General features: G+C 36.0%; 1 protein-coding gene across 6 annotated transcripts in view; it reads left to right on the forward strand.

Annotated features, from left to right (window-relative positions):
* DLG1 (discs large MAGUK scaffold protein 1) overlaps nucleotides 1-14,842 on the forward strand; it is a 284,860-nt gene that overhangs the window by 154,628 nt on the left and 115,390 nt on the right. For all 6 annotated transcript variants that reach the window (XM_082654456.1, XM_082654457.1, XM_082654458.1 and 3 more), the window contains 4 exons: nucleotides 5,025-5,075; nucleotides 7,593-7,717; nucleotides 9,753-9,922; nucleotides 11,083-11,219. In XM_082654456.1, coding sequence (XP_082510582.1) covers nucleotides 5,025-5,075; nucleotides 7,593-7,717; nucleotides 9,753-9,922; nucleotides 11,083-11,219 — 483 coding nt within the window. The remainder of the gene's footprint in view (nucleotides 1-5,024; nucleotides 5,076-7,592; nucleotides 7,718-9,752; nucleotides 9,923-11,082; nucleotides 11,220-14,842) is intronic.

Raw genomic sequence — 14,842 nt, forward strand, 5'->3', positions numbered from 1 at the left:
AGGATGCTTTGTATTTCTGTGGTGTCTGTGGTAACTTCTTTTTCAATTCTAATTTTATTGATATGAGTCCTCTCCCTCTTTTTCTTGATGAGTCTGGCTAATGGTTTATCAATTTAGTTTATCTTCTCAAAGAACCAGCTTTTAGTTTTATTGATCTTTGCTATTGTCTTCTTTGTTTCTATTTCATTTACTTCTGCTCTGATCTTTATGATTTCTTTCCTTCTGCTAACTTTGGGTTTTGTTTGTTCTTTCTCTAGTTCCTTTAGGTGTAAGGTTAGATTATTTGAGATTTTTCTTGTTTCTTGAGGTAGGCTTGTATAGCTATAAACTTACCTCTTAGAACTGCTTTTGCTGTATCCCATAGGTTTTGGATCGTCATGTTTTCATTGTCATTGTCTCTAGGTATTTTTTGATTTCCTCTTTGATTTCTTCAGTGATCTCTTGGTTATTTAGTAATGTAGTTTTTAGCCTCCATGTGTTTTTGTTTTTTTACATTTTTTTCCCCTGTAATTCATTTCTAATCCCATAGCGTTGTCATCAGAAAAGATGCTTGATATGATTTCAATTTTCTTAAATTTACTGAGGCTTGATTTGTGACCCAAGAGGTGATCTATCCTGGAGAATGTTCCGTGCGCACTTGAGAAGAAAGTGTAATCTGCTGTTTTTGGATGCAGTGTCCTATAAATATCAATTAAATCTGTCTGATTTATTGTGTCATTTAAAGCTTCTCTTTCCTTATTTATTTTGATTTTGGATGATCTGTCCATTGGTGTAAGTGAGGTGTTAAAGTCCCCCACTATTATTGTGTACTGTTGATTTCCTCTTTTACAGCTGTTAGCAGTTGCCTTATGTATTGAGGTGCTCCTATGTTGGGTGCATATATATTTATAATTGTTATATCTTCTTCTTGGATTGATCACTTGATCGTTATGTAGTGTCCTTCCTTGTCTCTTGTAACACTCTTTATTTTAAAGTCTATTTTATCTGATTTGAGTATTGCTACTCCAGCTTTCTTTTGATTTCCATTTGCATGGAATATCTTTTTCCATGCCCTCACTTTCAGTCTGTATGTGTTCCTAGGTCTGAAGTGGGTCTTTTGTACACAGCATATATATGGGTCTTGTTTTTGTATCCATTCAGCAAGCCTGTGCCTTTTGGTTGGAGCAATTTATCCATTCACTTTTAAGGTAGTTATCAATATGCATGTTCCTGTGACCATTTTCTTAATTGTTTTGGGTTTGTTTTTGTAGGTCCTTTTCTTCTCTTGTGTTAGACTTAGAGAAGTTCCTTTAGCATTTGTTGTAGAGGTGGTTTGGTGGTGCTGAATTCTCTTAGCTTTTGCTTGTATGTTAAGCTTTTGATTTCTCCATTGAATCTGAATGAGGTTCTTGCCAGGTAGAGTAATCTTGGTTGTAGGTTCTTCCCTTTCATCACTTTAAGTATATCATGCCACTCCCTTCTGGCTTGTAGAGTTTCTGCTGAGAAATCAGCTGTTAACCTTATGGGAGTTCCCTTGTATGTTATTTGTCATTTTTCCCTTGCTGCTTTCAATAATTTTTCTTTGTCTTTAATTTTTGTCAGTTTGATTACTGTGTGTCTTGGCGTGTTTCTCCTTGGGTTTATCCTGTATGGGACTCGCTGTGCTTCCTGGACTTGGGTGGCTATTTCCTTTCCCATGTTAGGGAAGTTTTCGACTATAATCTCTTCAAATATTTTCTCGGTTCCTTTCTCTCTCTCTTCTCCTTCTGGGACCCCTATAATGCGAATGTTGTTGCGTTTAATGTTGTCCCAGAGGTCTCTTAGGCTGTCTTCATTTCTTTTTATCCTTTTTTCTTTGTTCTGCCGCAGTGAATTCCACCATTCTGTCTTCCAGTTCACTTATCCATTCTTCTGCCTCACTTATTCTGCTACTGATTCCTTCTAGTGTAGTTTTCGTTTCAGTTACTGTATTGTTCATCTCTGTTTGTTCTTTAATTCTTCTAGGTCTTTGTTAAACATTTCTTGCATCTTCTCGATCTTTGCCTCCATTGTTTTTCCGAGGTCCTGGATCATCTTCACTGTCATTATTATGAATTCTTTTTCTGGAAGGTTTCCTATCTCCACTTCATTTAGTTGTTTTTCTGGGATTTTATCTTGTTCCTTCATCTGGTACATAGCCCTCTGCCTTTTCATCTTGTCTGTCTTTCTGTGAATGTGGTTTCTGTTCCACAGGCTGCAGGATCATAGTTCTTCTTGCTTCTGCTGTCTGTCCTCTGGTGGATGAGGCTATCTGAGAGGCTTGTGCAGGTTTCCTGATGGGAGGGACTGGTGGTGGGTCGAGCTTGGAGTACCTACCTTTTGAGAAGGCTTAATGGTGAAAATCTCAAATACCTTAAATCAGAAGTCCATAAGCTCACAGCACAAAAATTTATACTATATTACATATTAACACCAAAAGGACTGTATAAGTATACTGACTTGGAAATGTTTTGTAGAATAAAATTTCAGGCTATTTAGGAAATGAACAAATGGACAAAAATAGAGCCCAATGTAGCAGTTTGGGGATTTGGCCAAAGCCATATGCCAAGGAAAATTTATTAACTTTAATGGGTGTTTCTAAAAATAGAAAAAGTAATAAGCATAAATGAATTGCGCATTCAACTCAAGAAGCTTTAAAAAGGGCCTAAGGAAAGAGTAAAGAATTGATAAAAAATAAAAGCAGAATGTAATAGCATAGAATGTAATAAATCAGTGATGTTAAAAGTACTTCTTTGATAAAGACTGATAGACCTTTAGCAAGTCTGAGCATGAAAAAATATAGATGATACAAATAACCTTTAGAATAAGAAGAGTGGTATAGCTGCAGATACAGATTTTATTTTTACTCATAAAAAAGAACTTCCAGGGCTTCCCTGGTGCTGCAGTGGTTGAGGGTCCACCTGCTGATGCGGGGGATGCAGATTCGTGCTCCGGTCCAGGAGAATCCCACATGCCGCGGAGCGGCTGGGCCCGTGGGCCATGGCCACTGGGCCTGCGTGTCCGGAGCCTGTGCTCCGCAACGGGAGAGGCCACAACAGTGAGAAGCCCATGTATGCAAAAAAAAAAAAAAAAAAAAAAAAGAACTTCCAGTCAAGTTGGCAGGATATGCATATGTATAACCCTCCTCCTGCACTCCATAGGCATATAAATCATAGATTTATATATATATATATACACATATATATAGTGTGTATGTATATATGTTTGTATATATATGTATGTGTATATGTGTGTGTATACACACATATGTATAACATAATTTCAAAAACAAGAAGAAAATATCTTCAGTTGAAAAAGAAGATGAAACAAAGTAGCATTTGGGTTTGTATCCATTAGAACCATAAGAATTAAGAACCCAAAAAAGTAGTAGAGATGAGTTTCAAAAATCCTCAGGAAAAAAACCCCTAGCTCCTGCATTGGACCTGAATTAGGGGTTGCTTCTTATAGTATGGTGAAGAAAACAGACTACCTTACATGGATTTCATTATTCTGTTGTTTCATTATTTTATTGCTGTATAACAAACCACCCTGAAACTTTGTGGCTTTAAAAATAATTCATTATTTCTCATGATTTTCTGGGTTAACTGGATAGTTCTGTTTTACACGGTCTTGGCTGGGGCACTGGAAAAGACTGGAAGATCCAAAATAGCCTCATTGACCGTGGCTGGCAGTTAGTGCTAGTTGCCGGTTAGAGGTGCAGCTGGGGCTTTTGGCTAGGGGTCTTGATGCGCCTTCATTTCAATCTCTTCATAGGATCTTTGAGCTTCCTCACATTATAGCTTCTGGATTCTAAGAATGTGCATTCTAAGACAAAGGCAAACACTACAAGGCATCACATGACCTAGATTCAAAAACCACAAAGCATTTGTGCCACATTCTTTTTAACAGAGGTCATCTAGAGCCTGCCTAGATCCAAGGGAAGGGGAAGTAGATAACATCTCTTGATGGTAGGATGGTTCAATCATATTGCAGAAGAGCACTTGGGATGGAAGGATGGGATGCATCTAGAGATGAAGTTTATCACAATCCCTGTTTGACTTATTAGTCTGGGTATTTTGCCCAGCTTCGTGTCACCAGAAATGTTAAAGCAATGATTTGAATCCCAGTTAATGTGATTCCAAGCACTATTCAGCCTTCACCAGTGGCCTTTGCTATGGGAATTACTTCTTCCAGGAGGAGACATGGAATAAATTAGAAGGAATGAGAGAAAGTGCTTGGTCTGTATGGTGTAAGCAAGATTGTGAATGGTGAATCAAAGTTGGACATGAAATATGTAACTGAAATTTGACAGAGGAAGCAATAAAGTAACAGATGTGGAGGGAGGAAATTGCAGGATATGTAAAGGAAGGAGCAAGTCATTCAAGTGTGATGGTATATAAGGCTCATGAACAGGTGAGAAACATGTTAGAATGAAGTTGAGTGATAGATTGGGGTCAGTTCATACAGAGCCTTGTATGAGAGTTTTTGAGAATTTTGGAGCAAGTATGTTATACATGGGCTCCATAAAGATCCATCTGTGTAACTAAAACACATTAGAATGATTTGAGCAATGGAGAACAGTAATCTAAGAGATTGGGTAGATTACACTTGCAGTAGTCCAGATGAGTTAACAAAGCAAGGTACCTTTTGAAGCAAGGTAATAGCAATGAAAATGAAGGGGTGATGGTTTTAGGAAGAAATGAAATATTTAAGTCAGTAAGAATTGGCAGCTGATTAGATGTGTGGATCAAGGCAGAGAAGAGAGTCAAGAGTTCAGTAAGTATTAAAAGCTGAATGTACGCTTTCTGTATGTGAAAGTCACAATATCATGAGTGTCAACTCATTAATACATTTGTATTCTTCCATTCTTTGAAAATCTTCCCTAAAACTATTAAAATCAAGCTATATTATTTGATTACTATCACATTTAACAGGTTTTTATTAAGAAATCATGCAAAAATTATGTCTTGCCATTTTAAATTTCACACCCTAAATTTCTGTGCTACTTCTTTTTTTTCCCCCATTAGGTTAATGGCACTGATGCAGATTATGAATATGAAGAAATCACACTTGAAAGGGTAAAAACTATTAATTATCTTAAGTTTTTATGCATAAACCTGTTGCTTTAAATAACTCTTTAAATATACTGCTCTTTCATATAGGATCCAAGGAAGATCACATTTCAGAACCATATAATATTAGTTTCTTTAATGAGTCCACGTATAAAATTAGCCGTGGCATTTCAGAACGTGTTGCTTTTCTTTAATAACCTTTTTTTTTAAATAAACTTTTTATTTAACATAGTTTTAGATTTACAGAAAAGTAGTACAGAGAGTTTCCATTTACCCTGGACTCAGTTTCACCTATTATTAACATCTTTTCATTAGTAGAATACATTTTTTTCAACTAATGAACCAATAGTGATATATTATTATTAACTAAAGTCTACTTTATTTGGATTTCCTTACTTTTTATGTTTTTCTCTTCCAGGATCACAACTGGAATACCACATTACATTTAGTTATGATGTCTCCTTGTGCTCCTCTAGACTGACAGTTTCTCAGATTTTTCTCAGTTTTTAATTTTATTATTTATCTTTCATATAGTAAAATATTTATTTTAAATAAGTATTTAATATCCTAGTAATATGGTCATTGTATCAGTTTTGTTTCCCAGCAAGATAAAAACCATAGATTTAATGGAAAAGACCTTATTGAAAACTTCTTATGCATTCCCCCAGTCAGAAAATAATTTAAGGATACAATTCAGATGTGTAAACTTTCTTGATGTATTTTCCCCTTAAGAATATCTGCATTTAATTGATACTGTATTTTAGCAGAGCCACCTTGTCTGACCAGCATTTTTGAGAAATGAAGTGCTCTGCATAAGTGAATTTTCTAAGTAACTGAATGTCTGTATATTTAAAATCCTAGGTAATTAGATTTGTTTATGTTTGAAGCCAGAATAAACTGAATAAAAATAGACTTCAGAGGGATAATAGATTTTTATTGCCTGTTTACCTGAATTTGGGCCCACCTGTTCAAGTGACATGGATGACTGAGTCTTACAAGTAAATAGAGTATTAATGTATTGTACACATTTTAATGTGGCATTTTGTTGGTTTTTTCCTAGCTTTATTGAGATTTCTTGACATATAGTCCTAACTCTTTATCTTATTCATCTTTTCCCAGTACCTTTTAAATTCCTCTATTTAGTCAGAACTGTACATTGTATTTTTCATTGATTAAAGAGCTTATGTACCAGGAATTGGGGAGATGTTGTTAAAGTATAAAAACTTGCAACTAGAAGATGAATAAGTTCCAGAGATCTAATGCACAGGTAGTGAATATAATCAACAATACTGTATTATAATCTTCAGAATTGCTAAGAGACTAGATCTTAAATGTTCTCACCACAAAAAATAAATGGCAGTTATGTGACCTCATACAGGTGTTAGCTAAATAAAGCTAAGGTGGTAATCATATTGTACTATATAAATGTATCAAATCAATATGTTGTATACCTTAAACTTACACAAAGTTATTTGTAATTATATCTCAATTCTTTAAAAAACAAGTAAAAACGAGAACTCGAATACCTGAGTAACTTGGTAGCCCCATACAACCTATTGATACTATTATTGATACTCTAGTAACTCTTGAAGAGTTTAGACTGAAAAAATTTTTTTATTAAAATAGAATTTTAGGACATGTCATAGTCTAGTGAAATTCTAAGCTATTTAATACAAACAGTTTAGTAATAGATCCAGATATACCCACTTATTTGAGCTGCCTGAAAACCAAAGTTAGAACATTCTTGCAAAAATAAACGTTTAATACCTTTGCTTAGATCAGTTTTGCTTTTTGTAGCAGAACCCTTTCTTCAAAGAAAATATTATTCAGAAATCTAGTACATAAATAAAATAAGCAAGAAGTGTAATGCTACTTTGACAAAATTGACTGCTGTCAAGAAAGTACACCAATGTTAAGTTCTCCAGTTGGACTTCAGTATTCAAAACTGCCTTTTGCTGGTCAGGTGTCTTGGTTAAACACATCAAGGATGATGGCTGTGTTACTTAGCTCATACAATTTGGTCATTTTAAAATAAGCTGATGGCAAAGTTAGCAGAAGAAAAGCACCACCCAGTACCCCTTTTTTAAAAATTTAGGATGAAATAATATATTGGTATTACCTACTTGGAAATAACAGCAACAGAAGGATCACTTCATTGTTTTTCTCTTGGGAGCAATTTGCCTTACCAAACATGAGCAAGATGCAGTCTAAAAGAAAGAGACCTAATAGTGACACCTCTCCAAGGACAAACTGCACATAATTTTGAAGAAGGAATTGTAGACCAGAGTCCAGAAGTACTCAGTACATCATCAGCCTCACATATTCAGCAGTAATACCTCTGAATTTATAGAGAAAAAAGAGCTTTCCTTATATTTCTTAATTTAAAATCATCATATTTCCTATACGTATGCCTTTATGTGTGTGTTCCTTATGTTAGTACAGTTTCTAGGTCCTATAATGACGGGAACCTATCAATAAAGATAATTATTATTCAGTGTCAATTTTTTTCCCCTCTATCCCCAGGGAAATTCAGGGCTTGGTTTCAGCATTGCAGGAGGTACAGACAACCCACACATTGGAGATGACTCAAGTATTTTCATTACCAAAATAATTGCAGGGGGAGCAGCTGCCCAAGATGGAAGATTGCGGTATGTTTTGCACTTTATGTTGTGATACCAAATCCTCTTTGTATCTTTTTCTTGAGGCAACTGTACAATGAATAAATACAAATGAACACTATCATAATAACTAACATAAGGTAGATGCTCAGATATCAAATGAATGAATGAGATAATTGTGCTTTAAGCATTTTCCCTCTTTTCAATTAGGAATTCAGTTTTATCTTAGAAGTTAAGCATTTTGAATAATAAATTTGACTGTTTAAATATTTCTGAGCAAATTTATAGAAATCATAGATTTCCCATTGTATGTTCAAATACATTCACAAAATGTGTTATTTTCTGAGTGGGAAACGTGTATACGCTTATTTAAGGTACAGGGAATCATATATATCTGAGTTGGTATCCCAGACCACAAAGAGTAGTAAAGATTATGCAGACTTTAAATAAATTAATCTATTTTCTAAATTGAATAAATGTAAGTAATATTGGTCTTTTGTTTAAATGTAAGGTTCCATTTCAGAAAATATCTTTAGCATACTTTGTTGTTTCCTTAGACCATAGATTGTGGCACTTTTCTTGTTGCCTTATTTGTTGCTTTTTATACATGGTGATGTGATGGTTTTCTAAAGTTTTAGGACTAAGGATTATATATGGTCTGTTAAAAACAGTATCTTATTTTAAGGCTGTTCATGCCTTATACAGCTTTTCAGTTTCTAAACTTCTCACTGGATATGATAAGTGGTATATTAATGAAATTAAATATGAAATCAATAATTTGACTTTCATGTAAATGTAAATATTTACTTCCTGCTTCCTGCTATTGGCCTTTTATTTGTGCTTCATGTGTGAAAATTAGTATGTTCCATTTGTTTCACTGGAGAACATACCTATAGTACTAACTCTGAGGTGTCACTGTCTTTGGATATAGAATTTATTTTCTCTAAAAAAGTTAATTAGATATAGAAGTTTATCATGATCACTTTAAATGTTTTAATTGTTTTGTTCCCCATCCCTGCCCAATTTGAGATGACCATCTTTTAATTTGTTTTCTTATTTTTTTTCTACATGAATACCATGCAGTTGAAACTGAGATTAGTTTATTTTTTGGTAAATCAATGAATTAATCTCAGTTTTGCTGCTGTGACCTTAAGCTAGTTATTCAGTCTGAGCCTCAGATTTTTTATGTTTGAATCACTGCTCTGTTAGTCATTATCAGGGTGGCCTTGGGAAAGTTATTTAAACTTTGTACCTCAGTTTTTCTATCTATAAAATGGGGATATAAATATGTATCTACCTTACAGATTGTTGTAAGGGTTAAAACACTAAAAGAAGTTCCTAGCATGTGGTTAGTGCTAAATAAATATTTGCTGTTTTTCTAAAATATCTTAATTTCTATACGTAATCATACAAATTACAGCTGTCAGGACTTCCCTGGTGGCACAGTGTTTAGGAATCTGCCTGCCAAAGCAGGGGACACGGGTTCGCTTCCTGGTCTGGGAAGATCCCACATGCTGCACAGCAGCTAAGCCCATGTGCCACAACTACTGAGGCTGCGCTCTAGAGCCCGCGAGCCACAACTGCTAAGCCCATGCACAGCCACTACTAAAGCCTACGCCCTCTAAGGCCCGTGTTCCACAACTACTGAGCCCATGTGCTGCAACTACTGAAGCCCACGTGCCTAGAACCTGTGCTCCCCAACAAGAGACCGCCACTGCAATGAGCAGCCCATGCACCGCAACAAAGAGTAGCCCCCATTCATCGCAACTAGAGAAAGCCCACGTGCAGCAACGAAGACCCAGACACAGCCCCCCCCAAAAAAAAAAATATAGCTGTCGTTATTATTTAATATTTTTGTATAATGATCTGTTATTTGCACTGTTTCCTTTGCTGGCCCTTGGGAAATGTTTGTATTTATATGAGTTTTTGATACATTGGAATTTAACATGCAGTTTCTTATAAATAATTCTAGTAAATAATTCTCTTGTCAAGAAAAGAAAATTGGCAAAGAGAAAAATTGATATTAAAATTTTAATATTTAATTTTTAATGTTTTTTTTCCTCAGGGTCAATGACTGTATATTGCGAGTAAATGAAGTAGACGTTCGTGATGTGACACATAGCAAAGCAGTTGAAGCATTGAAAGAAGCGGGATCTATTGTACGCCTGTACGTAAAAAGACGGAAACCAGTATCAGAAAAAATAATGGAAATAAAGCTCATTAAAGGCCCTAAAGGTATGAAATAAATCAAACAAAGACAAATTATTAAGTAAGAAATCTCTAAGTGAAATGTAACTATGAAGTTATTTATGACACACATTCTAAGATTAACAATGCTGGTAATCTACAGAACTTAGTGAATTTTTAGAATTTCTGTGTTATTTCTACTGATTTTTGTCTTAAGTAGAATACTACGCAAACATTTTGCAGTCATGTGTAGTGCTGATATTAACTTGTAATCGTTAATCTACTAAGTGCATAAAATGCAGATACACAGGCTAAAAGAAAAAAATATTTATGAACATGTCATCAGGAGTTACATCTGCAATGAAGACTGTTAGGATGTGATCTGAATTTTGAAAACATGGATGGGATTGAGGATAAATGGAAATATTGATTCTAATTTGTGGCTTCATGGAAAAATGCATAGAGAGCTACAGGTTTGGCATCAAAGCTATGGGATTTATGAATTATTGACGCTCCTTACTTAAAATTAATTCATAGAATATTGAAAAGAGAAGCAGCATCTGCATTTCTGAAGCTGTTGGTTCTGCCCACCACTAATTTTTTTTTCTCAGTTTTAATCTTGTGGAAGTGTTAAAAGTGTTAGTAAGAAGTGCAATTATGATGGAAACAAAAGTGAAGCAATTTTACACCATCTCTTTGAACTAAAAAACAAATGCATTTTACAAAGACACTTTAAGAAGTAACCTGGTTGGGGGTGGGGGGGTCTTGCCTGGTGGTCCACCAGCTAAAGACTCCACGCTCCCAATGCAGGGGGCCGGGTTCGATCCCTGGTCAGGGAACTAGATCCCATATGCCACAACTAAAGGAGCCTGCATGCCGCAGCTAAAAGATCCCGCACGGCACAACAGAGATCCTGTGTGTCACAACTAAGACCTGGCACAGCCAATTAAATAAATAAATGAATAAATAAATAATTTTTTTTTTTTTAAGTAACCTGGGGGTAAAAAGGTTCTCATTTGTAACTATAGGAGCACCTATATATGTAATTGCACCTGATTACAAAATACTTAGGATTTTTAAAATAGGTAAATAGATAATTTTCTGTTTTAAAAAACATTAGTTTGGTGAAGTTATCACCTAGTTTTCAGTCATTTGGACTTAAGTTTACATATATTGGTGAAATTCTAAAACTAGTGTTTTCCATACAGGTCTTGGGTTCAGCATTGCAGGAGGTGTTGGAAATCAACATATTCCTGGGGATAATAGCATCTATGTAACCAAAATAATTGAAGGAGGTGCAGCACATAAAGATGGTAAACTTCAGATTGGAGATAAACTTTTAGCAGTGAGTATAAGAAATCCATTGTTTTAAAAATCACTTTGATGTCTTTTTTTTTCGACAGACTGAATTTCTACGTGCCAAAAATGTTTAAATGATATTTCCATGAGTGAATACTAGTCTTGCTTTAGTCAAAACCTGAAAAATGATTCTTTATTTGCCACTACCATTTCCTCTACTAGCTCCCCTCTCTTTTTCTTTCATTCTGTTTAGGGGCTTGGATGCACAGAATTGTTTAGTCATAATCCTTAGGTTCATAACATCATCATCCTTTGTTCATGTGTGACCTTGTTTTTCCCTTTCTTACTTTAATTAATTAATCAATTATTTTATTTATAATATAGTAAAAACTGCTAGTCATTACCCAACCCAAGAACTAGAATATCAACAACTTGTGTTCCTCATTCCTTTGTTTTTTAAAGATTGCTTTATCACATACATATTCCTAAATGTTTTGTTTAGTAGTGTGTGTTTTGAAAATTTTTAAAGGCTATTGTGCTGTATATAGTCTTTTTTAATACTTTTCTCACTCAATATTGTTTTACTGAGACTTATCCATATTGTTGCCTAGAGCTGAGATTTATTCATTTACCCTCTTCATAATATTCTATTCTGGGACTGTAGACTGTATCACAATTTATTTATCCAATCTTCATCAATAACTGTCTTAGTTCATGTTCCCTAGAAAAACAAAACCTGAAGAAAAGCTACTCTGCTAAGGTATTATTGGGAGGTATAACTTCAGAGAAGCTAGAGTGAGTGAAAATGAAAAGTGAGGCAGAGAATGAGGGAAAGCCAATACAATGTATTATGTTTCTGAACTGGCTATAAAATCATAAGAAAATGTAGCTGATTGCTTGTTATGTAGGACAGTCTCCCAGGCAGGCAATGTGGAACTGCTAAACCTTAGATCCAGCCATCCAGGGAAAAGAAAGGACTTTATCTACTGACGCCTTTTAGTCTCTTGTCTCTTGTTAGTTAGAGTCTAACCCCATGGAGGTTAACTGTCCTAGATTTCTCAACTGTATTACCCAGCCCCTCTGGACAAATGCTAAGGAAGCCAGTTCCCACACTCTGGCACAGCACTTCCCCTGAACCCAGAAGTCGTGAGAAGAGCTAGAACCTCGTGGTCTAGACAGGTCAGATGTGGTCTTCTAATATGTTACAGCTCTCACTATGTGGAACACGTCAGCCAAACCCAAGCCCAGCCTTTACTCCAGAAGAGGTTGAAAGAGCTCATAATGTTAGGGGACAATATGAGAGTAGCAGTAGCTAGGACTCTCCCCTAACCAAGCAACCAAAGCCTAGTGGACACGTAGGCTCAAGTGAATCTGAAAAGGCATACAAACAAAGTCTGGTATAGTGGTGATTTGGTCTATCTCCTATTTATTTATTTGCCCTTTTTTAATAGTTATGCTAGGAAGAGCAACTAATTATTTTTGAGTTAATGACAGGGAGGAGGAAGGAACTGTCCTTCAACTGCTTCTCTCTAACTTATCCTCTCACAGCTATGACTTGCCACTCTTTCCCCCAAGCTACAACCAACACTCCCTCATCATTGCATACACCCCCCACCAACACACACCAGTTCCAAACAACCTTCTTTCTCCACTGCGTTTCTCACTTTTATTTTTAATTTCTTACATACTGTGTCTTCTTTATCCTTCTTCCAAAATCAATTTTAGGGGTAGGGAGCCAGAAATTCATGCTGATTTACCGTTTAGGGAGGCTTTTGTTGCCATAATTCCACTGAAATTATTCAATTCTTAATTTTCACCTTAATTGATGTATCAGGCATTTGACATACCTTCTTCCTTCTTAAAACACTCTTTCCAGTTCGCCTGATAGTCACCCTCTATCTTGCTATTCCTCTTAGCTCACCAGCCATTCCTTCTCATTCTCCTTTTTGGTGCATCTTCTCCCTAACTTCTAAACATTGAAGTGATCCAGGACTCAATACTTGAACATATTCTCTTCTCTCTTTGATAGGTGGTCAAATAACTTACTGGGTCTTACTGTACATGATAGTAATAAGTATTGTTTTCTGAACTTCAGTCTCCTTCTCTATGTCTCAAGAGTCATCTCAAATATAATATACAGTTGGCTCTTTGTATCCGTGGGTTCCACGTCTGTGGATTCAACCAACTGAAGATCGAAAATATTTGGTGGAAAAAAATTCCAGAAAGTTCCCAAAAGGCAAAACTTGAATTTACATGACATTTATTTTATATTAGGTATTATAAGTGATCTAAAGATGATTTAAAGTATAAGGTGAGGGTGTGCGTAGCTTATATGCAAATACTACGCCATTTTACTTAAGGAACATGAGAATCTGCAAATTTTTTTATCCTCGAGGAGGGTGATGGGGGGTAGTGGGGTTATAGAATCATTCCCCCACAGATACCGAAGTACAACTGTATCTAAAAATGAACTTTCAAATCACGGCAACCCACCCCACCTTGCCCCCCAAAATTCTGCTCTTTGCATAATTTTCACATCTCATTAAACGGGAACTTTATCCTTCTAATTTCCCCAAGTCTAAAACTTTAGGATCATTCTCTTTCTTTCCCACTCCACATTGAATCACCTCAGCAAATCTTGTCAGCTCTTTTATCAGTTATCTAATGCTGCATAAGAAAAAACAAAAATTAGTGGCTAAAATGACAACAATTATTTATTTGCTTACACTTCTGCAATTTGGATATGTTTGGCCAGGGTAGCCTGTCTTTATTCCATATAATGTCTACTGGGGTGGCTCAACTAGGGCCAGGGGTCCACCTCCAAGTTGGCTCACATATAGTGGACCGGTTGGTTTTGGCTGTCATCTAGGAACTCAACTGGGGCTGTTAGCCAGGTATTCAGTTCTCCAGTGGGCTGTCCACATGGCTAACTTGAGCTTCTCACAAAGTGGTGGCCAAGTTCCAAGAGGGACATGCCAGAGTGAGCTTTTCCAAGAAGACAGCTCTAATGTGTGGCATTTATTAATCCTCTCTTTGCATCACAGTTACTAATGTCTCATTTCAGGCCATCAGAAGAACAGTATACCACAGTTGTGTATTTCAAAATGCAGCAAGTCCTCACTGTACACAGTAGGGTGGGACCATAAAAATGACCATGCAGTTGAAATCCTGCGAAGCATTATTAGTAATCAGTGGTGAAAGTCAGGATTGTTCTGTGACCTTTAGAAGTTTTCGTCAAAACATTTAAAAGTCTCCTGCAGTCGATTATAAAGTCACATATTAGGGAAATGGAAAATATACTAAAATGAACATTTGTTTAGTGCACTGTAATTTAAAACACTAGAAACATTTATAGTGTTTTATTTCTTTTTAAAAGAAAATGTTTACCAAAAAGAGGAGCAGTCTAAACCTAATGCTAGCAGAAGAGAAAGGATTAGAACAGAAATTAACAATATAGGAAATAGGACAACCATATTGTCTATGTTGGTAGAGAAGATCAACAAAACCAAAACTTGGGTCTTAGAAAAGATCAACAAAATTGACAAACCTTGGGCTTCCCTGGTGGTGCACTGGTTGGGAGTCTGCCTGCCGATGCAGGGGATGCGGGTTCGTGCCCTGGTCGGGGAGGATCCCACGTGCCGCGGAGCGGCTGGGCCCGTGAGCCATGGC

Source organism: Grampus griseus, assembly GCF_964374135.1.
Source record: "Grampus griseus genome assembly, chromosome: 5".
NCBI classification, from domain to species: domain Eukaryota; kingdom Metazoa; phylum Chordata; class Mammalia; order Artiodactyla; family Delphinidae; genus Grampus; species Grampus griseus.